At 47.1% G+C, this 22944-nt stretch overlaps 1 protein-coding gene across 1 annotated transcript in view; it reads left to right on the top strand.

Annotated features, from left to right (window-relative positions):
* Nucleotides 1–2165: 2165 nt before the first annotated feature.
* Nucleotides 2166–22944, top strand: part of FAM105A (family with sequence similarity 105 member A) — a 23775-nt gene continuing 2996 nt past the window's right edge. The window contains exons 1-6 of the mRNA XM_006081580.3: nucleotides 2166–2264; nucleotides 18078–18237; nucleotides 18316–18347; nucleotides 18454–18545; nucleotides 19308–19457; nucleotides 21707–21835. Coding sequence (XP_006081642.1) covers nucleotides 2195–2264; nucleotides 18078–18237; nucleotides 18316–18347; nucleotides 18454–18545; nucleotides 19308–19457; nucleotides 21707–21835 — 633 coding nt within the window. The 5' untranslated portion in view covers nucleotides 2166–2194. The remainder of the gene's footprint in view (nucleotides 2265–18077; nucleotides 18238–18315; nucleotides 18348–18453; nucleotides 18546–19307; nucleotides 19458–21706; nucleotides 21836–22944) is intronic.

Raw genomic sequence — 22944 nt, 5'->3', positions numbered from 1 at the left:
AATTAATTGAAAAGATTATTTTAGGCTGAGTCCAAACAACAGGGTTCATAAATGTTATCTTGTGGGAGGAGGAAGAATTTACTGGCTAATTTGTTATGTGGTTTAAAGACTTAGGTAAATTTTATTTTATTATACCACAATAATGTAGTCCTACTATTTTCAGCTTCTAAAATAGACAATTGTAGCCCTACCTGGTTTTGGCTCAGTGGATAGAGCGTCGGCCTGTGGGCTGAGGTGTCCCAGGTTCAATTCTGGTCAGGGGCACATGCCCAGGTTTCAGGCTCTATCCCCCGTGGGGAGTGTGCAGGAGGCAGCCAATCAATGATTCTCTCTCATCATTGATGTTTCTATCTCTCTCTCCCTCTCCTGTCCTCTCTGAAATCAATAAAAAAAATATTTTTTTTAAATAGACAATTGTACTCATCACTGTTCATAACCTTGTTTAACACAGCAATTTAAAGTCATTTGTTTTGTATGAGTAACATGGCTCTAACACGAAAGTTAGTTTATGGCTATAGAAAACTTCCCTCTATGTTAAAATCTGATTTGGATAAAAGGGATTTTTTTTCCTAAACATGCAGCAGAGTTTGGAAACATTTTTATTATCTTCCATGAGTCATGGTTGCAGAATGGTAGAGTGGTTGAGAGGTCAGATCTAGGTTCAAACGCTCCACTCACATTTATTGAGCCTTGGTTTCCTTATCTATAAACTGGAGATAACAGTACTTACCTCATGAGCAAGCGTGAGGATTAAGTGAAATAAGGCGTAAAATAATAGGTAAAAGGATTACCCAAGTGCCTGGCCTGATATCTATCAGCTGTCAGTAAATGTCCAACATTATATTAATTGCTGTTGCTCTGATTCAGAAATTTATTGGATTCGCCAAAAACCTGTGACCTGCTAATTATTTGATCTTGAAAAGGGGAAAAGTGATTCTGTTCTTGTAGACATTGTCCTGAGTACACTGGAGCCACCTAAAATAGTAGTTTATTGTTTGCTTGTTGCTTTTTGTTAATCCTCACCCGAGGATATTTTCCCATTACTTTTTAAAGAGTGGAAAGGAGAGGGAGAGACAGAGAAACACCGAGGTGGGAGAGGCACATCAATTGGTTGCCTCCTGCACGCCCTAGATCAGGTGTGTGCCCTTAACGGGAATCCAACCCCGGGCCCTTCAGTCCGAGGGCCAACGCTCTAGCCATTGAGCAAAACCGGCTAGGGAGCAGGGTATTTTCCACATCTTGTTTTAGTTGTGAAATTTGTTTCAAAAGGTGCCAAAACATGCACAAGAAAATCTTTCTCTGGAATTGTGTATATTGGAAAAAGAGGAAGTGTTCACTGGAGTTCTATTTTTTTTTCTGAAAAAAATTTAAAAAGTCGGGGGGGGGGTGTCCATCTGACTATGAAATTTGGGGCAAAAGAACCTGTTGTGAGCGTCTTTTTATTGTTGGGCTGTTTATTTTTACTGTTTGCTACTCCACATTTTTTTCTTTTCAAATCATTTTATCAGAGGATTCCTTCTGCCACTAACGCACACATTCCCGCTCCTCAAGTAACCTGCGAGTTCCAAGTAAGCATAACCCCGTCCTGCTGACCCAGAGGCAAATAAAGATCAGAAAACATGCCCAACCTCGTGGAGCGGGCCCTGGGGCAAAGCTGTATCTGCCTTCCAGGCTCGCCCTCCTCGGCTCTGACCCACCAGCGGCGGGACCTAAGAAAAGGGAATCATGACACTGTGCAGGTGGAGAGAAAAGGGCACTGGTCCCGCTCCCCACCACCCAGCCTCCAGGTGTCTTCCGTCCCGTCCCGCTCCGTGGGCATCGGGGTAAAGTGCCAGGGAGATCCCGGATCCGTCCAGGTGGAATTCCTGGGCTGTTTCCCTTGGAGCAGCGCCTGGGTCCCGGGAGCAGCCTCCGCGCCACTCTGGAGCATCCCACGCCCCCCAACTGAGGTCCCGCCTATCCCCGCCCCGCTCCAGCCTCGAGGCCCCGCCCACAGGCCCGCCGCGGCCTGTCATTGGTGAAACGGCGCGTCCGTCATCCGCCTGGCGCCTGGGTGGGAGCACCGACCGCCCTCCGCGGCCCCGCGCCTCCCACCCCCGCCCGCGGCTGGGAAGCGATCCCGGGCCTGGCGGCGGCCGGGGGGTTAACTGACCAACCCGCGAGGCTCGGCGCTCGTCCGCAGCGCGCGGCCCGCATGGCGGCGCAGAGGAGCCCCCCGCGGGCGCGGGAGCGGGAGCGGGACCGGCCTGGCGCCCTGGCCTCAGGTGGGTCCCGGGCGGGGTGGGGGGACCCCGGGCAGCGTGGGGCGCCCTCTCGCCTGCCGGCCAGTCCCGGGTTTGGGGTACGAGTCCCACGCTCGGAGGGTGCCAGACTGGGGGGCCCTGACCGGGGCGGAGACGGTGTGCACCCCCACACCCTGCAGGACTGGGCCGCCGTCGGGGACCGGGTCGCATCGGATTAGGAACTGCGTCTTCGGGAGGCTGAGCTGTTTGAGTCCAGGCAGCCAGCGACCGGCCTCGGTGGGGAGGGCAGGTGCCCGGGGGAGAAAACGCTGGCGGGGCGGGGCGGGGCGGGTGGGGGTTCCGGGGAGCGGCGGGGTCCCCCTCGGCGTCCCCTCTGAGCACTTGATTGTCGTCGGAGGGAAGTTGATGGGTTTCGCGCGTTGCTGGCAGAGGATGTGGCCCACACCTTTTCTGCGAGCGAGACTCGCGAAACAACGGAAAACTGGCTTTTTAACAACAGTGTCACCAGGGACCAGAGCAGCAGCGCCGTGTGGCCCAGGTCGCTGAGGTCTGGGCCTCGGGGTCCCCGCCTCTGCGTTGGCAGCGGGTCCTCACCTTAGACGTGAAGGCTTTTTCCCAGGCCATCCTTCTGGTCTCAGCTCCGAGAAGGTGGGCACGACTGCTTCTCCACTCTGAGCACATTCCCTTCTGTAGCTCTCTGGGGACCATCCCAGGGGTGTGAGCCCACGCTGAATTTGGGGAGCCTGCCTGTTCCCTGCATTTGGGCTCCAGGTTCTGCAGCGCTTATGGGAAGTTGGCAGGTGCCAGGTCTGCGTATTGATTGCTGTTCTTGGTCCCAGCAGGAGCTTTTGATTCACACAGCAAACAGCTGGGGCTTTTGCTGTTGGGTACAGTGGAAACAGCACCATTCTGGGAGGCAGGACGTGAGTTTTAGGCATCATTTTGCCCAGGACTGTGTGCCTAGAAGCCATAACCACTCTGGGCTTTCCGGTCCTCACCTATCAAACAAGGGCGTTGGGCTAGCTGGACCCCCAGGGCCCTCCCAGTCGAGAGTTCTGTGATCGACTTACCTCCCACTCTCAAAAGTTTGGAGAATAAACTCATTTTCCAACCTTTCTGCACCTTGGATTATTATAGAATTAGCCACATATTTCCTGTGGGTGTATTCGTTTGAACTTTTCACTATGTTATTTTCTTCCCTTCTCCCTGCCTTATCTTGGCAGAGAAAGCAATGCTGGAAATAGAGGTAGGGTCACCGCTGGAAAAAGCTGCCTTGAGAGGCAGAAAGGTGCCTACTCTGGGCTTAACGTAATCACCAGGAATGTTTCCTTCCAGTGCACCACGTTCAAGGTGTGCCAGCACCGTGGGCCCAGCAGGAATTCTTTCCCCTGCTCCAGCCTGTGGGGCCTGCAGTTGGTGCGTGGCGGTGGAAGAATGCAATTCAAGGATCAGGTTATGGAAAACTTTTCTCTCCCAAACATAACCTCCGAGGACGTAGGAGCATAGTTTCCCTTCTTTGTCCGGGCTGTTTGGAAAAAACAAAGTTTACAATCACTTGTCAAAGCTAGGATGCCACAGCTCTTTAACCTACCCCTAAGAGAGGGACCAAGGTTTGCTTCTGAGATAATAGCAAAGGATAACAAGGGATACTTTATAATAGAAAGCAAACGGGCAATAGCAGGAGAAAACTCACAAAGAGGGCAGGGGGATTTGGTAGCCATCTTTACTGTTTCTTTTTAAGTGAGTGGTGGCTCTTCACCACTATCCATCCGTTCGTTTAGGAGAATCGTGAGGGAAGACCCGAGGCTCAGAGTCTTAGAACTCCATGGTGGTCCCTCGGGGCTGGCCTGGCTAGGAGAGGGGGGAGCAGGATTGCCCAGTGTGGAATGGGGGAGCCATCAGCCGGATCCCCCCCTGCCCCCAGCTATCTACGGAGCAGCTGTACTGCCACCCTCCTGCTTTATATGCTGTTCTGGGTAAGATTTGGGTTGGAGCGAAGAGTCTAATGCTAAACAAAAGTGTAGAAATAAAGGTCATGGCTAATGTGTTTCAGTGCTGCTTGTGTGTCAGCTCATTTATTGCCTATAAAGTGCTTAGGACCGTGCGTGGCCTACAGTAAGTACTCACAGAGTAGCTGCTGTTATTATTATCGTTACCTTGTGCCTGAGGTCGTTGTTCATTTTAATCCCCATTTAGGAAATTGAATCACATGCAAACTGGTACAAGACCCCCCTTTTCACCTAGACTTTTCTGCTAATTAAAAAGTGTATTTCTTTTTGTTGTTGTTAATCCTCACCTGAAGATTTTTCCGAGAGTGGAAGGGAGGGGGAGAGACAGAGAGAGACACATCGATTAGTTGCCTCCCGAACGTGCCCTGACCGGGACCAAGGATTGAGCCTGCAACCCACGTAGGTGCCCTTGACTGGAATCCAATCCGGGACCTTTCAGTTCACAGGTGGACACTCTAATTACTGAGCCAAACTGGCTAGGCTGGAACATGTACTTCTTAATGTCTTGGATTCTTTTATTCCAAAGCCATTCAAGTGTGGCTGGCTCTATGTATGAAGCAGATGTTTCCGACCTGCCATGACCAGTCTGGCCTGTTCCCATGGGGATCACAGGTACCACACTAGGCAGGCAGGTGAGTTTACCTGGTGAGCACTCCTGTGTTAAAGAGAGAGGGCAGATTGGAACCCACTGGCTGGTCAGCGGCAAGCCGAGTGATGAGGATTGTGGGGTACAGACTTTCCCTTCTCAACACAAGTCTGTGCTTAGAATTGTGCCCTTATTCTAGAACCTTATTCCAGTGCCCTCAAAGCCTCGCGCTCAAGGAGCGGAACCGGGAGCAGGAGGGGCACTGGCAGTGGGCAGTGTGCGCCAAGGGGGAGGGGGTGAGTAGCTGTGGTACTTCGTGTGCTAGTCATAACCTTAAGGAGAAACATTTTCCTTCCTTAAAAAATAGTTTGAGCCCTAGCTGGTTTGGCTCAGTGGATAGAGCGTCAGCCTGCAGACTGAAGAGTCCCGGGTTTGATTCCGGTCAAGGGCACATGCCCGGGTTGCGGGCTCTGTCCTCCATAGGGGGCGTGCAGGAGGCAGCCGATCAATGATTCTCTATCATCATTGATGTTTCTATCTCTCTCTCCCTCTGCCTTCCTCTCTGAAATCAATAAAAATATACTTAAAAAATAGTTTGAGGGCTTAGGAAATAAAACAAACACTGCAACTAAACACACACACACACACACACACACACCCCAGGATGCTTAAAGCCAGTGGTTCATAGTTGATGTTTTTGCAGCCTGTTTGCCCCACTTTATACTTCTACTCTCAACTTTTCTGTTAGATAGATCAAATGCTAAATAAAATGTAACTTTTGGTACCAGGTGTTTTAGCTAAGTAGACATTCTTGACTGGCACAATTATTAAGTTGACAGTGACCTTTCTTCACCTGGCTCCCTGGAGTGGGTGGGTGCTGTCCTATGTGCCTGTAGCACCCAGTGCTGTCCCCGTCACAATAACATTGGACATTTTAGTTCTCTTCTTGGTGCTGGACACGAGACCATGCCCACGGATAGTCTTATGTAATCTTTCTAAGTGCCACTTTGTGACGCTCAGAATGGTTATGGAATTTGCTCAAAGTTTCCAGCTAGTAAGTGGTGGCCAGGATTCAAACCCTGGCGGCGTGACTCCACCCACAACAGACTCCTAACCACCCGCCTGCTTCTGTCTCCTGAAACAGTGCAGGCTTATACCCGAGAGCACTCTAGTTTCCAAGGTTACGGCACCACACTTACACGGTTCTAAAGTAAAGTTGGGTTATCATCTTTATACCATTGCTGCTGCTCCAGGTATCTCTCAGGTCTGAGGTACAGGAGAAGAGAGATTATGAAAAGTTATTGTTAGCCGCTAAAATTTCCTGCAGGCACAGCTCCTCATACATGGCTATTGGAGTCTCTGGGACTCGGAAGAGTTATCGGACCAGTTGTATTTGGCCTTTCTCTCCTGTCCACTTGAATCCTCCGGTTCAGTTGCTTGGGACAATCCATTTTTGAAAATCAAGGTTGTATACCATACACATTTATTGATTTGTAATTATTTTAATGGGAGAATATTTAGATGTCACTTCACAATAAACCAACAGAGAAAAGTTTTTGTTTACACACTCATTTTGCCAGTAATCTTTTGTTCTAGTCATGCTCCATTTATCTACTTTTTCATTTAATTGGAGCCAGAATAGACAGGTGGCATCATGTTTAAAATAAGAATATAGAAAAATGTTATAGGTCCATTTCTAGGACATCAAGAGTACTGTTAGTGCTATTGCTGGTATTCCCAGGTAATAAACCCAAATCACAGAAATTGTAGCACATAAAATGCTATGCTTGCTAAACTCTGAATTGAGAATTTAAGTCTTTCATTGTTGATTTAACCAGGTGACTCTCACTTTGAGTCTATGCGGAATTGTTGGATGATAGATACACGGTAATTTAAAATAACTTATTAAGTCTTTCTTTGCTTGCCCTGTTACTGTTTTGTAAAAAAATATTTTTATTGATTTCAGGGAGGAAGGGAGAAGGAGAGAGAGAGACACATCAATGATGAGAGAGAATCATTGATTGGCTGCCTCCTGCATGCCCCCTACTGGGGATCGAGCCCACAACCCCAGCATGTGCCCTTGTTCAGAATTGAACCTGGGACCCTTCAGTCCGCAGTCCGATGCTCTATCCACTGAGCCAAACCAGCTAGGACTGCCCTGTTATTGTTTTTTAATGAATAATAGGGTTAGTCTTCTAAGAGGGGGAGTAATAAAGTAATTGGAAGTCAGTTTTTTAAGGGAGACCTGGCCCCATTCAGAGAGAAGCAGAATCTCATTCAGCGTCAAGGGTTGACTGTCAGGAAAAGAGAAGCAGGCTGCCCGCTCTGGTCCCCATTACAGTGGACGTGAGCTCCCTGCTCTCCAGGTCTGGGACAGCCTCAGCATACAGACCAGCTCCTGCATGGCTCAGGACCAAGTGGGCTGGGAGCTGGTGGAGGGAGTTCATCAGGGTACATGCTTGGAACAATTTGTGTCTCCTCCTCTAAGCCAGGACAGGGAGTGTTCCTCGGAGCATTTAGTCTCCTAAGACTAAGAGAAATGAACAAAATTCTTTCTTACCTGGTAAAGAGAGAATCTTTCCTTAAGTCTTAGAATAACGCCTGGCAAATCATAGGTGTATGTATTTGTTGACCTGTGACAAGAAGGCCTCGGCTTTCCTGTGTGATCGCTAAAGTGCCATGAGAACTCAATGCTCTGTGTCTTCCAAGTCTACTGCTAGGACAGGTCGAAAGGCCGTGCAGGAAGCAGAAGGGCTGATAGGAAAGGAGAAGTGGAAGAGATGGCAAGCCAGTGCCTGCGTGGGCTGAGTGTAATCAGTCCCCATCTAGGCATGAGGGGCTGGATGGCACTGATGTCCGTGGACAAGATCAGATCTTTGTCACTTTGCTTGGCATTTAACAAATGAATGGGGAGTTCAGTTTGTAGCTAAGGATTAGTTTGGCCGCTCACTTTAAAATGCAAACGTAGCCAATGGAATTATTAGTATAAACATTGGGTCTCAGTTTTGCATCTGAAACAGAGAGAAGAATCATCTGAACTGAGAGAGAGTTTATTAGATCGGTTTTCTCCATGATATGTCCCAGTATTCAGTTCTGGGTACTTAGCTGATTGTCATGATAGACCTTGTACAGCCAATGCTTGCTGACCTGCCTGAATGTCATTTTATCATGCTTTAATGTTCCAGTGTCTTCTCCCATTTATACCTTGTTGATTGATTCATTCAAAATGTGGAGCCTACAACACGTGACTCCCTCTCACCCCTGTCCCAGTCTTTTCTATCTTCCATTTTTTCTTGCTATTTTTTGGAAACTGGTCACCTCCATGGAAGGCTCTTTATCAAAACTATGGTTCAGGTCAACCTCTGAAGGTTGGAGTACTTGCTAGTATTTGTCAAGCTCTGAAGTGTCTACTGTACATGCTCAGGGCATATTTCCTGTGGTGCCAGTTCTGAAGAGTATTTTGAGTTTAGTTGACCTTCAGTTGCATCACAAATACTTAAAATCCTGTGCCTGGTGCCCTGATGTGTCTACCTCCGACAGAATTCTGAAGCACATTAACATAAAGAGGCCTTTAGAGGATGAAAGGAAATAGTGGTTAATGGCTTGGCCCCCTGGTGTCTGCTCAGAGGGGAGGAAGCTGAGGTCCAGAGTCGCCCAGTTCTCTAGGACGAGACCCTGAGTTCCTGACTGCCTGGTGCCTGCTCGTTCCACTACCTTCCAACCATCCCACTAGGTGACCACTTCACACTCTCACTTCCTGCTTTCCATTGTCGTGAGTGTAGTTAAGGGAAGAGAAAACACACTGGTGGCTCCCTGTTTCTGACATACATGGTAAAAGTCGGAAGGGACCACCAAGATCAAGGCTACTGGGTGGAATTAGGTATGGTGGAATAACGGAACAATTCCAAACAAATGAATCAATTTCTCCCATGTCAGAGCTTACAGGTGGCTCTCCGGGGCTGGAATGGGCTCCATGGTGTCAGGGGCCCAGACTCTTTCCATTTTGTTTCTACCATGCATAGCTTCCACGCCCACAGTTACTCTCTGGTCCAGGATGGCTGCTGAACATCCGTCATCACACTCACATTCCAGCTAGTCTGGAGGAGCAAGGGCAAGAAACATACCCCTCTCAACAGAGCCTTCTGAAAATTGCACACAACACTGAGCATTCACTCACATGGCTACATCCAGCACCTACGGAGGATGGAACGTACTTTATTCTGAGTAGGTACATACCAGAGAGAGAGAGGGAGAGGACACTGGCATTTCTGTGATGGAGACATATGGACTAGGTCTGGATTACATGGATCCATTTTATTTATTCAGCAAATATTTATTGACGGCCCATAGTGTTGCTCAGCACCAAGAAAGCAGAGAGAAAGCAGACACAGTTGCAGTCCTTAAGACGTTTGCCTACATAGGGAGACAGACGCTAATCAAACACAAACACACTTGTATAAACTGGGGAAAGAGCTGTGGGGGAAAGGGACACCATGTGCTGTGGGAGAAGGTACCAGGGATCTGACCAAGCCTGAGGGTTGGGAATGGGCAGAGAAGCTTTGCCCACGGAAGTGACACTTGAGCTGAGAGACAGAAAATGAGGGGTGGGAGGTGGCTAGGAAGAGGGTCCCGGGTCAGACCCCGAGGACCCCAGACTGGTGACCACTGTCCCAGTTTGCCTGTGACTGAGGGATGTCCTGGGACATGGAGCTTTCAGTGCTAAAACCAGGAGAGTCCCAGGCCAGCCAGGCTGAGTTGGTCACCTCCCTGGAGGTCACATTAATAGTTGGGCTCTTTTATTATTAATTTCAGGAAAGTTCCTTTATAGGTAAGGTGGCTCCCAGCCATAGAAAAACAACAGCTGACTGGTAAATGTCACCCCTCACATGGGCCAACAGTAGAGGCTCAAAGCACAGGCCGCACTTGCATGCAGTTGGATGACACGACCAGTGAGACTTTCCTTGATCTGCATGATTTCTCTTAACTGTAATTTTGGAAATGAATTGGCATGTGATGATATATTGGAGATAACAGCAACAGCCAAGGGTGGAGGCAGCCTTACCCCATCGCTCTGTCTCTCAGCACCGGCAATACATTGGAATCACTTGGGAACTTAAAAAGTTAATGGGAAAATGCCCAGGGCAGCCAGGCCGGGTGAGTCTCTGCTCCTCAGAGAATCTCAGGCGCCTCAGACTCCGTGTGCATGGGAGGCATGGGGTCTTGTATTGTAGACGCAGGCGCCCTGGACGGTGGTTCTCAGTGCCCAGGTGGTGTTGATGTTCCTGCGCCAACTTGGAGTACAGAGCTCTCGTGTGTGATGTGATGGTGTTGAGGCTACCGGCTTCTCTTTAGGAGCACAGCCCTGAAGGATCACGTAAAGGTAGATGGGCTTGTGAGAGGAGAGAGGTAAAGACTTGGGGGGAGGACAGGGAGCTTCTGCCATGTGCTTCCATCCGTGGTGGGCCCATCCCGACGTCTCGTCTGGTTGCCGGGGATGGTTCCTGGGTTCAGAGACGAGTGGCTAGGACAAGGAAGAGACAGTGAAGAGTGGCTGGGACAGTGCAAACCATGGCATGTGAGCACTGGTTCAGAGAAGGTTTAATTTAGTGGAAGTGATAGCCGCCTTCTAAGTTCATGCTTGTTCGTTGTTTTGAATTCTTGGAAGAGAATCACTCAGTGGAGGCAGTATGTATGTAGTTTAGTTCAGAGGGCACCCTGACCTTGAGTCAGAACACATGGGTTCAAGTTCAGACTTCTTGCTTTCTCTGGGCTTCAGTGTCTTCACCTTAGAGATGCGTGTGACAGCTCCTCAGGTGACCAGGTGCACAGTGAATGAAGAGTCAGCTTTCACCTTAGAGGTGCCTTCAGGCCAGTGGGGGAGGAGTCATGAATATGCCTACCTGCAGTGTGGGCCTACCTACAGTGTGGGCGGAGCACAGAGGGAGCACCTGGGGGAGGGAATCAGGCCTTGGAGAGCCAGTGGCATCCCAGTGCCTTCAGCGCAAAGCATTCTGTGATTCTGTGAAAGATTTGAAAGCTTGTCATACAGAAGAGGAATCAGACAGGAATCAGACGTGTCTCATGACCCCAAGCAATAACGACTTAAATTGTGGTTACAGATCTGATCACATCAGCCTTTAGCTTAAAACCCTTAGGGCGCTTTTCTTGCTCTTCAGTTAAACGCCAGTGTCTCTCACCACGTCTAAAGGCCCTGCTGACCTGAGCCTGGCCGGCCTCCCCTCCCTTTCCTGGCCCCAGGAACTCTGGTCCATCCTCAGGGTCTCAGCTCTGCCCCTCATCCGACACAGGTCTAGGTCGGTTCCCATGTTACCTCTGCTGACAGAGCCACATTCCTTTCCTCTGGGCCCTGGCCGTGGTTGTGCTCCAAACACACCTGGAGGGTCCATCTGAGAATCGCCCCTACAATAGTCTAGTCCAGTGGTCGGCAAACTTGCGGCTCGGCAAACCGCAGCTCACAAGCCACATGCGGCTCTTTGGCCACTTGAGTGTGGCGGTATTTTGTGGAAGACCCACACTCAAGGGGCCAAAGAGCCGCATGTGGCTCGTGAGCCACGGTTTGCCAACCACGGGTCTAGTCTGTTGTCTTCACAACCGTAGCATCAGCTCTTGGCCTGCAAGAGGAGCTTAATCTACATTCATAGAATAATGATAGGTTTTGAGCAGGAAGAGAGAAACATTCCAGAAAAGGAAGTGGACTCCCACAGAAGAGAGTGAGTGCCCATGCGGAGAGGGATGTAACATTGTCCAAGAGGAGATGGAGGGGAGACTGTATCAGGGACTGGAGAGTCTGCATCTACGTGGTTAGTGCCTGTGGTTACGGGCACTCTCTCCTGGCTGATTGTGTTTCATTTTGTTCCAATTCTCAGTCGTCACTGCTGGTCTCTGCCGTTGGGGAGACTCTTGGGGATCACAGAGGCGGAGTAATTTAGCTGAGGTCCCGCAGCTAGAAAGTGGCAGAGTCCCGGGCCTGTTTTGCCAAATCCATTGCCTGTACCCAGCCAGGGAGCCTGCTGGCTGGCTTAAGTGACCCTGGAGTTCTGGGATTTCCCGGGAAGGATGACCTTGCTCCTCACCTGAACCTTATCCCACCTGCAGCTTTGTGATTTAGTAGTTGGGTGGATTTTAAAACCCTTCCATGGTTAGACAAATAAACTTAGACCTTTTAATATGACGGGTTGCATTTAACACTCCTAAAGATGTGCCCAATAAATAAATAAATAAACACATCTGAGCTCTGATGGTATCACACACACACACAACACGCACACACACGCATGCACACACACTCACACACACACACGCACTCACACACACACACACTTCTCAGTGTTTGGCAAGGAGCAGTTTCCTGTTGTATTACCGACACTCCTAGTTTCGCCGGAGCCCTGGTAAAACAAGCCCAGTCCTGTGGGGGTTGTGCTAAACACTGAAGTAGGTTGCACGACAGGGCTGCCACGGAATGTCTTGCTGGCCATGACTTTCAAGATAAAAGCCTTTCACTGGGTACTTCTGCTCAGTGATACGGATCTTGTAGTTGTTGGTCATAGCACTTTACTAAGTGGAAAACTGTCGTTTCTTAATTGAGCAGAACTAATACCTGAAATGCAAAAGCATATAGAAGGTCTTTTGACGTCACCATTTCAGAGGTTTATTAAGAGGATTTTTTTTTTCTGAATATTTCTCCCCTGACTGATATAAAAACAACCGTCCTATGGTTTTACAAGAGCCAAGACCATTTAAACTCAGTTTTTCACATGGCCGTGCTGACCCTTGGAAAATCTCTCTTAGTCTCCCAGTGCTCCCAATTATTAGAAACCTTGATGGCCTATCAGGATTTGTTCTGCATGTCCATCATTCTGTTCCCATATTGCTGAGTTTGCTTGGACGAATGCTTTATTCTCGAGCCTCTGAGTTTCTTACACTGACCTGAGAGAGCTGGCCCACTGGGGAATGGAGGTCTGCTGCTGCCTGGGCATCACAGGGCTTGTGTTATTCTGTGTCCTGGCCAGTCCCCCACACCAGGAAGCGCTGACCCCGGGGAGCGTGGGTGGTGGAACTGTGGGCCTGGACAAGCTGACCAGTAGCCTTTCCTGACGGGAAGACATCACACCACCAGATCATGAGCTCCCTGGGGCAGGCTGTATGTATTTCCCCCCCCCCACCCCCCCACACACACTTAATCCTCATATTCTTACTGATGATGCTCCAACCAACTGAGCCACCCGGCCCAACAGGCTGTGTATCTTTCATGTCACTTCACTGCCTGCCAGCCCAGCGCCCAGTCCACATGGGAAGAAGTATAAGCAAAGGGTGAGGGGCACGGGGAAGAAGGTCTTTCCAGGCCCTTCCCTGCCCGCTTGGCCCAGTGTACTTCTCTCTGCGGCACCTCCCTCCCTTGATCAGAATCACCCAGAAGGAGTCGTGTTTTTCAAAGGGATTAGTGTTCCATGACACAGCTCAGAAAAGTGTGGAAAATTTACCCAACACCTCTGATGTGCGTGTGTGTGTCCTCCCTTCTGCACTCCGCCCCCACCCCCCACTGCTTTGCCACAGGGGGAGTTACAGCTGCCTGGGAGTGCCGCCTCCCCACCCCCTCTGTCTGCTTCCTAATCCACCTGCCTCTCTTGGCCACTCTTTCTTCCATCTCCTGGTGATTAACCATAACATGGCATTGCAGCAGATAGAAATATCTGGTGTATTTATTAAATTAAATTTAGCATTTTTTACCTTCCATTTTTTTAGCAAGATGATTTTAATGTATGTATATATCTTCATCCCCTCTGCTGTCTCAAACATTGCACTGAAGCTGCCTTTTAGCTCAGGCCTAATTTTCCCCTCCATGGCCCACTTGGTAGCCCTTGACCCACCATCTCTGCTTCAGGTGCAAGTCCCGGGGCTGGGAGTTTAGTGCACAGAGGGCCCCAGGCCCTGCTGTGCTGCAGGCGGAGATGGGGAGGAGAAGCAGGGACAGTGGCAGGCCAGGGAAGGGGAAGTAGGAAAGGGCCTGGAGCAGTGTGGAAGCTCCAGGCCAACCAGACGTTGAGGAGTTTCCGTGAGAGCGAGCCTGGGGCTCCCGGGGGTCTCCGCACGCTCACCCGGTTTCCGGCTCTTCAGTGTCTTTTAGTTTTGTTTTCAGGTGTTTTTCTTTCTTTCTTTTTTTTCTTTTTGGTTTCCTGTTTGAATTATTTCAGCTTTGGTACATTTTAGAGAACGGAAAAAAATTCTAAGTAGAATTTTACCACAAGAAACGGTGGCATTTCTCCCCCCCCACCCCAGTTTTAGTCTGTGGTCTCATCTGCCATATATAGTCTGAGGTCACAGATGAGATTTTAGTCTCAGCCACGTTGTTGATTTCAGGAGGTTCTGGGAATTACTCAGGGGTGTCTTTACTAAGTGTAACTTCTGATAGTGTGGGTTGGGGTCTCTGGGCGTGTTTGAGTACTGACGACGGGGGGCAACGTATGAGAACTAGTTAATCCGCTTTCTAATATGATAGAAACACCTGGTGCTTGTATATTGCACCTCATTTCAGCCACCACCCAAGTGGTCCAGTCCAAAAGTATTAAAAAGAAATGTCCATTTTTGTCATTTGACAAGCGTTAAAGAGGATCAGATCTGTAATTCCCGGCAATGCTTCTGTTTCCTGCGTCTCCTTGCCACCCTCACTACCTGGCGATTCTCCAAAGCCTCCTGCCACCCACACTCCCTTCGCTTCTTGCCCTTGCTCTGGCTGCTCTGTTTATTATGTTGATGACTGAATCCCTGGTGGTGGGACCTTCTCTCCCTTCCCACTAGTGTCAGATCCCACGAGGCCAGTTCCGTGTTAGGGAGAGGACTTCCCCAGGGTGGGGGGTCCGGGGGCAGGGGGTGGTGGGCAGACAGTTGCTGAGTTCTCCGTGGCAGACCCGCAGAAGGGGGACCCCGGTGAAGACTCTGACACGGAGAATTTGATTCGCTCTCAGCTCTGCTTGAGGAAATGAGATTTGACTCGGGGCATCATCAAAGTTGGGCTCACGATAGTGTTTGTGAGGCCCCTAACTTATGGTGTTCCCTATCTGCTGTTTTGAGTGGTCATCCAGTTACTGACACATGCAGGAATTTTTTTTTTTAACTCTCTCTTTAAAGGCTTTATTTGCAGTGGCAAAGCTGATTGGAAGATTCCTCAGCTACGTAACTCAAAGGCAAGATAACCTGGTTTGAGTCATTTGACCAAAAACGGTGGGCACACCAGGTAGAGGGCAGCGGGAGTTCAGGCTTCTGTTCTAGGCATGCCTGAGAAGGCGGGATTGAGCCTCATGTGTTTTTCTGATAAGTTGATACTATCACCCTTTCTTGGGTTGGAGGCAGGGTTTCATTTTGAGGATAAGGACCGGAGGCCAGAGAAGTGTATGTGTGTGTGTGTAGGAACAGGGAGAACCATGGCTTGCAGTGAGTCCTGCTGGAGGCCTGGGCAGCTGCATCACAGGCCTCATGCTCAGAAGGCCCTCGTGTGGGGTCTCAAATCAAATACCCTAGTGGCCAGATGGTGGCTTGAGGCATGCAGCAGGTCAGATGGAGTCTGTGACACGTGGGAGCAGAGCCGCTCTGAGGGCGCAGCCAAGCCCCACCTGAGAGGCCACGGGCTCTCCAAGTCCATGGACAGATGAGACTGCCCAGTGGGAGGCAGGCAGATGCTGTGAAAGGCTCTTCCCAAAAGAAGAAGTGCAGATTGCAGTGATAATTCATAGCTGGTGTGGGACTCAGGGAAATGGGCGCTCCCGGGCCGGGGTGGGAGTGTTAATTGGCAGTGTTGCTTTGGAAGGCACTTTGGCAACATCTGTCAAAACTAAAAATGTGCACACCCTTTGACCCAGAGTTTCCTCTTCTTGAAATTATCCTAAGAGCTGTCATGAGCCACAAGGGCTGTTGGGGAATATTTGTCTCAGCAATGTTTGTAAGTAGAAAATGGAAACAGGAAAGTGTTTATCAATTAGGCCAGGGGTGGGCAAACTTTTTGACTCGAGGGCCACAATGGGTTCTTAAACTGGACCGGAGGGCCGGAACAAAAGCATGGATGGAGTGTTTGTGTGAACTAATATAAATTCAAAGTAAACATCATTACATAAAAGGGTACGGTCTTTTTTTTTTTAGTTTTATTCATTTCAAACGGGCCGTAGTTTGCCCATGGTTGAATTAGGCAATGGCTAGGGAGGTGATGGTCTGTCTTTAGACTGCAATGTTATGCATTCTTTAAAAAGAATATTGTAGCCCTGGCCAGTGTGGCTCTGTTGGTTGGAGTGTCATCCCATGAGGGTTCGATTCCTGGTCAGGACACATGCCCAGGTTTCGGGCTCATCCCCAGTCGGGGAGTGTACAGGAGGCAACCGATCAATGTTTCTCTCTCTCTCTCTCTCTCTCTCTCTCTCTCTCTCTCTCTCATCAATGAAAGACATATCCTCAGGGTGAGGATTTAAAAAAAAGAATAATGTATATCTATGTAGTGACATAAAAAGTTGTTCAACTTGATATGGTGTTGATATGAAGAGAAAAAACAAACTAAAATCTTGTGCAACATTTCATTTTTCTAGAAAATGTTTATGACTACAATAGGAGAAATTATGCATCACAGACAATATTCTAGTTCTTATGTGAATTTAAGGACTTACTAAAACTATTTGCACATACCAGAATTTTCAAAGTTGGGAAATCAGACTGAATTAGTAAAAGTTTAAATTATAGATGTAAAGCAGTATGGCTCTACATTTTTAAACAATTCATAAAAAGTTTTACTAAATTTCTAGGAAGGAGTAAGTCTATAATGAATATTTAATCAATTCTAAACAATAATCGCCTGTTCAGTAATAAAATAAAAATAATATGTACTTTTATTTGCTGGTAATTTTTTCCATTTCTTTATCTCCTGGTAAATTCTTTATTGAGAGTGTAAATGCCCATCAAGGATGATCAAAAATGCTAAAAGCGGAGACTCCAAACTGAGGAAGCTTTTACTCCGTTAATCACTGGAATTTTCCTAAACCCCGTACTGCGGAAGAAACTGTTTCACAATGAAGCCCAGGAGGTTTGGCCACTGTTCAGAAGTCCTCTTCCTCATTTGGGCTTCAGCATTTTACATGCGCAAACATAGAATCATTAGGAATCTCCCCGCTTAGCGCAATACTGCAAGTGCCCCGTCTGAGCTCTCCAGGCCTGTCCAGCGCCCCCTTGTCAAATCAGGGTGGGAGTGTGGACCCAGCAGCACATCTGTCTCCACGACTCCTCAGGGCCCTCTCCCGCAGTGATGTCTGTGTGCCTGCTGTTTGAGTCACCCATTCTGTGCAGTACAATGATGCCATGATATGGCCTGTACTGTTTAACCCTTTTCGGTCCAACGTACAGGCTGACTTGACAGACCAGGCGCTAGGAGCAGGTCCAAGGTGGAGCTGAGGTCGACACCGCAAACCGCTGCGATTATATGCATTGTCAGTAAGGTGCTGGGTTGCATGTGGAGAAATGTTTCAAAAGATACCACACTATGAAATGTTTTAAAGAATAAACTCTTCGATTGAACATACTTAATAATATAACCAGTGAATTTTTGGTTTAAACTTTAAAATAAGAACATTAAAAAGTTCAACATTCAATCCTGTCAATTAATTTGGACCAGACTGTTTGAATTCCATGCCATGAGATGGCCTGTACTGTTTAAGAATAAGTGGATGGTGGTGGCATCACCAGAGGCCCCTGCTGTGATTGTCCCCCTCCCCCATGTGCTCGGTGCCCGGCCGAATCCCTGGCATCACTGGATGTTCAGCACCTTGCACGGCGCCCTGTGCTGGGTCCCAGGTCATTTCATTCCGTCTTTCTCCAGGGAGGCCAGTGGTGTACCCCTCTTTCACAGTGAAGACAAGCCAGGTTTCCACAGGCACACAGCCAGGTTAGGAGGAGAAGCAGGCTTTGGGCTCAGGTCTGAGGCATTCCGAAACCCACACTCTCTCTGTTTCCACTCTTCCTCTTGAATTTTGGGAACAAAGATATTCTTGTATATGACACTGATTATATAGGAGAATGAGGCGTTTCTTTAATTTTTCAGATTGAATTTTTGAATGTTGTAAGCAGTGTTATGTAAATCGATCATAGACACTGCAGGTAAAATTATCCAATGTGTCTTTTTTCCCCCTTGAACAAAGCGAACTTATGGAATTGTGATGTGATTTTTTTTTTCCAATTAAATTTTTGTAGGAAATGGCCAAGTTCACTCCTGGGCACTAGTCACAAGCCACGCCTTAGACACCGCGTGGGGAATAGCAAAGGGGTCCGTGATGTTGGCGGTTTCCTTCCTGGTGGCCACCCTCTGCTACTTCCGAAGGCTGCACTTCCATTTAGGGCACCGGCTGAAATGGTAGGTGGTTGTAGCCTCTTCAGATTTCTAAAATATCCTTGTCCCAACTTTGGAATTATTATTTTCTTTGTCTTTTAGGTGGAGTGGATATCTGCAAAGAAAATTCAAAAGTAAGTGTTTTCATGCGTATCTTTCCTTATTTTTAAGGCGCAGAGAGGTTTCAAGAAGGAAGAGGAAAGGGAAAATTAACTGCCTTTTATGTTTCCTTCGGTTCAGGGAACCTCAGCGTGGAGGCGGAAGTTGATTTACTCAGCTATTGTGCAAGAGAATGGAAAGGGGACACGCCCCAAGCCAAGCTGATGAGGAAGGTGTGTCTGTTTGTCAAGGTCATGGAAGATGGAGAATGTGTGTGTGAAAAAGTCAGAGAACAAACATTCCATTCTGCTTTATGGATCCAGTGATACCAAAAGTGGCACAAGGGACAACGGTGGCTCTAATTGAAAAGCTAAACAGTTGCTAGGCCATTGGCTTTGGGCCTTTTACCTACAGCCAATGCCTTCGAGAACGGGGGTGAACTCAGTCTGTGATTTCAGAAATCTCAAAATCGGCTCTTTTCGGCTCTCCTGGCCAGGCCTGTGAAACCTCTGCACAGGAGGGGAGATTTCTGTTGTTGCAGGGATCAGTCCCCTTAGCAAAAGTATTTAGAGGATTTTTAGAATTTTCCATTGGATCAGTTTTGGTAAACATCCCCAGCAGTGCTGCCTAGCCTTGTCACTAGCAAAAGAAGAAGGAGAAGAAGAAGAAGAAGAAAAAGGTGGTGCATTTAAAGTAGCTCTTAGCATGGTTTTAAAGTGTACGGCGTTTTCCACTGTGGTCAGGCTGCCCATGACTTCCCCACAGCGATGTTCCCCGGCCCGGGGCTTCCAGGAACATGCTATCTACATGGCACCGTCTCTCTACACACAGTCACTTTGAAATGACATGTGGTCCAATGCATCACTGTAATGGTTTTTATTTGTATTGTCTGCTTTATTTAGGAGTACGGTTCACTGTAAATGTATTGCACTCACTTTCCTGAACTTCTTATCCAGTGGACTTTATAAAAGAACTTCCTCTTTTTGTGACACTAGGCGTACGAGGAGCTGTTTTGGCGGCATCACATTAAATGTGTTCGACAAGTAAAGAGAGATAACTATGATGCACTGAGATCGGTGTTATTTCAGATATTCAGCCAGGGCCTTTCTTTCCCATCCTGGATGAAAGAAAAAGACATCGTTAAGGTATGTCCTCACATGGGAAACACGTGAGACTCACCTTGACGGTGACTGTACCACAGCCACTCCAGGCCTCCTGTGGGCGGCGGCCAGGTGTGCAGGGTGGCCTGAGATCGAAGGAACTCTGGGAGATCCTTTAACCAGGTCCTCTGTCTCTCATGTCCGTTTGCTAATAGACCAGTGGTCGGCAAACTGCGGCTTGTGAGCCACATGTGGCTCTTTGGCCCCTTGAGTGTGGCTCTTCCTAAGCCTTAGGAGTACCCTAATTAAGTTAATAACAATGTACCTACCTATATAGTTTAAGTTTAAAAAATTTGGCTCTCAAAAGAAATTTCAATCGTTGTACTGTTGATATTTGGCTCTGTTGACTAATGAGTTTGCCGACCACTGTAATAGACCATCTCAGAAAGGTAATTATACTCAGTTTTGTTTTTAACTGCCATCGAGAGAGGCAGCTGTCCTTTATAAGTAACGTGGGCTACTAAAATTTACTTTTTTACTGTAGTTAACTTTTGACAAATACATACAGTGTGTAACTACTACCCCAAACGTTCCCTCGTTTCCCTTCATAGCCAGTCCTCTCACTCCCAACCCCTGGCAACCACTGATTTGTCTTCTGTCCCTGTGGTTTTGCCTTTTCTAGAATGTCATATAAATGGAATCATCCAGTGGGTGGCCTTTTGAATCAAGGTCTTTTACTTAGCATAATGCATGTGCAATTCACCCAGATGGTTCCACGAATATGCTGTTGGTTCCTTTTTATTGTTGAGTGATGTTCCTTGACATGAATGTGACAGTTTGTTTACCCATTCACCAGCTGAAAGACATCTGGATTGTTTCCAGTGTTTAATACTGTGAATAAAGCTGGTATAAATGTTTCCATAGAATCTTTATGAACGTAAGTTTTCATTCCTTTTGGGGGGCATTGTTGGGTCTTATGTTAGGGGTGTGCTTACTTTATAAGAACCTGCCCACCCATCTTTCCAGAGTGGTGCCGCCATGATGCACTCCCATCACGAATGTGTCAGGGTGCCAGTTGCTCCACGTTCTCACCAGCACTTGGTAGTGTCAGGGTTTTTGTTTATTTCATTTGTGTTTCAGCTAGTTTCACTGACACTAGCATCTAATCGGTATGTGCTAGTGTCATTCTGCTTTTAGTTTGCATTTCCCTGATGAGTTATGAGGGTGAGCGTCTTTTCCTGTGCTCATTTGCCATCCATATTATCTTCTTGGAAAAATGTCTGTTCAAATCTTTTGCCCATTTATTATTATCATTTTTTAATTGATCGAGTTTTGAGAATTCTTTATATATTCGGAATGCAAGTGCTTTATCATATATGTGATTTGCAGATATTTTCTCCCAGACTGTGCCTTATTTTTTCATTTTTTTAACAGCGGAAGTTAGTGCCTTCTTGGTGATAACCTGAATTTTTATTTTGAATGCAGTATGCTTAATCTAGGATATACATTTAAGTTGGAGGAGCAAAGAAATATAACATGTATACTTATATATATAGCTACACATGTTCTAGTTACTTAACGTTTTTAATTTTGAATTGTTTTTATTAGTTTCATTTTATCTAGCAAATACTTGACAGGTGTATGCGGTGTGCTAGTCTTGCTGCACAAGCTGAGCGGGTGGGAGATGCATGGGATGCCTACGATGGATCAGATTCCTACGTGTCCCATAATCTTATTTAATCCCAACAAGAATCCTGTAAAATTGTCCTTGATTTACAGTGGAGGATGAGGCTGAGCAGTTAAATAATCTGCTGGTTGAGTCACCTCCCAGCTGGCGAGTGGCAGGGCTGCGTTTGAACACCAACGTGCATCATTCTAAAATCCACATCTTCCCAGATATACTATGTTGCTCTAACATTGGTTAAATATAAGTTCTAAAGGGATATATCTAGGTAGTTTTGGAAATAGATTTAATTTTTTTTGTTTGTGTTTTAACTTGTATGGTCATAGATACATTCCTATTTATTTATTTATTTATTTATTTATTTATTTATTGTAGGCATAATCTTATATTTAAATTTTCTTCAGTTGTGAAATTGTGAATTAAGAATATGATCCATATCAGAGAATCCACTAATCTAAAAGAAAATGACTATATAGTTCTCCTTAACTGCAGTCATAGCCTTTCTAGGTGAAGATTGCTAAATGAGATTATGTGCTGTGACATATTCCAAACTGTATATAATAAACATGGAGGTACTAATCGCTTTTGGCATCTTTCTTTTTTTTTCAAGCTTCCTGAAAAACTGCTCTTCTCACAAGGTTGTAATTGGATCCAGCATTACAGCTTTGGTCCTGAGAACTATACAGGTTCGAATGTGTTTGGGAAATTGCGTAAATGTGTGGAATTATTGAAGACACAGGTGAGTGTTTGGCGACTGGGGTAAAAGGCTAGGAATGAAAGCATCTGCCCCAAATGTGGCCGCTTTTCTCTGATGGCAGGCATATCACTTTCTGTCAGCTAAGTGGGAGATGCAGGCAGCAAGCTGCTTCAGGTAACTGATGGTTTCTTCTTGATCTTCATTCTCTTTCAAGTGACGAACGAGAGAGAGCAATGTTGCTGTTCTACATGATAGTTAGGCCCGTTACGGGCTAAGGTTCCCTTTGTGGGCTGGCCAGGAACCTGAACGGTCATGGGCCTTTGTGTCCCCAGAAATATAAGGTGAAGCTCCAGACAGGACGCTCAGAAAGGCCCTTCTGGAATGCGCCCTATTAATAACTGGGCGAGGGCAAAGATGTTATAATTTGAGTCAGAGTTTTTCCTGCCTTTTAACCATTTGTACGCCATAAGTGTCTATAGATGCAAGTGGCAGACCTTTTTTAATTAAATTCAAAATATCGTGGCAGTTAACTAGTTAATAAAAACAGATTTGGGGTTGTTGGAATGAATCCTCCTTGGGAAACACCATAACCTTTCTGGGTCACAGTGTTCTTATCTGTAAAAGTGAACTGTAAATAGTATCTACCCTGTACGGTTCTGGTGAGGATTCAATGAGACAACACACGTAGAGTGACTTCAACTGTGCCTGGCACCGGTGGGTTTAAAGCACTGTTGGTGTATCACTGTTGGCTGCTGGAACAGCCTTTGCCTAACCCAGCCATCGTAAGCAGTTTTAGGAAACTGACTTGCTTAGTATTTTACCTACTGGGTGGTGCTTTTGTGAAAAACTATTTCATTGAAACTAGTTTGTTATTGTAAAACTAATAAATGCTTATGGTTTAAAAAAATCCATATCAAAATATATAAAATGAAAATTTGAAGTTCCACTCCCCTCTATTAGTTTTATTTTATAAGTACTTTACAAGTTATGCGGTGTTGCCCTGGCTGGTTTATTCGGTGGTTAGGGCGTCAGCCGAATGACTGAAGGGTCGCAGGTTCAATTCTCGGTCAAGGGCATATACCTCGGTTGCAGGCTCGATCCAACCAATGCATGTGTCTCTCTTACGTTGATGTTTCTCCCCCCCCTCCCCC

This window comes from Myotis lucifugus, unplaced genomic scaffold, assembly GCF_000147115.1.
Source record: "Myotis lucifugus unplaced genomic scaffold, Myoluc2.0 scaffold_0, whole genome shotgun sequence".
Classification (NCBI taxonomy): Eukaryota; Metazoa; Chordata; class Mammalia; order Chiroptera; family Vespertilionidae; genus Myotis; species Myotis lucifugus.
The sequence above is the reverse complement of the archived record's forward strand: the minus strand, read 5'-3'. Positions and strand labels throughout refer to the sequence as shown.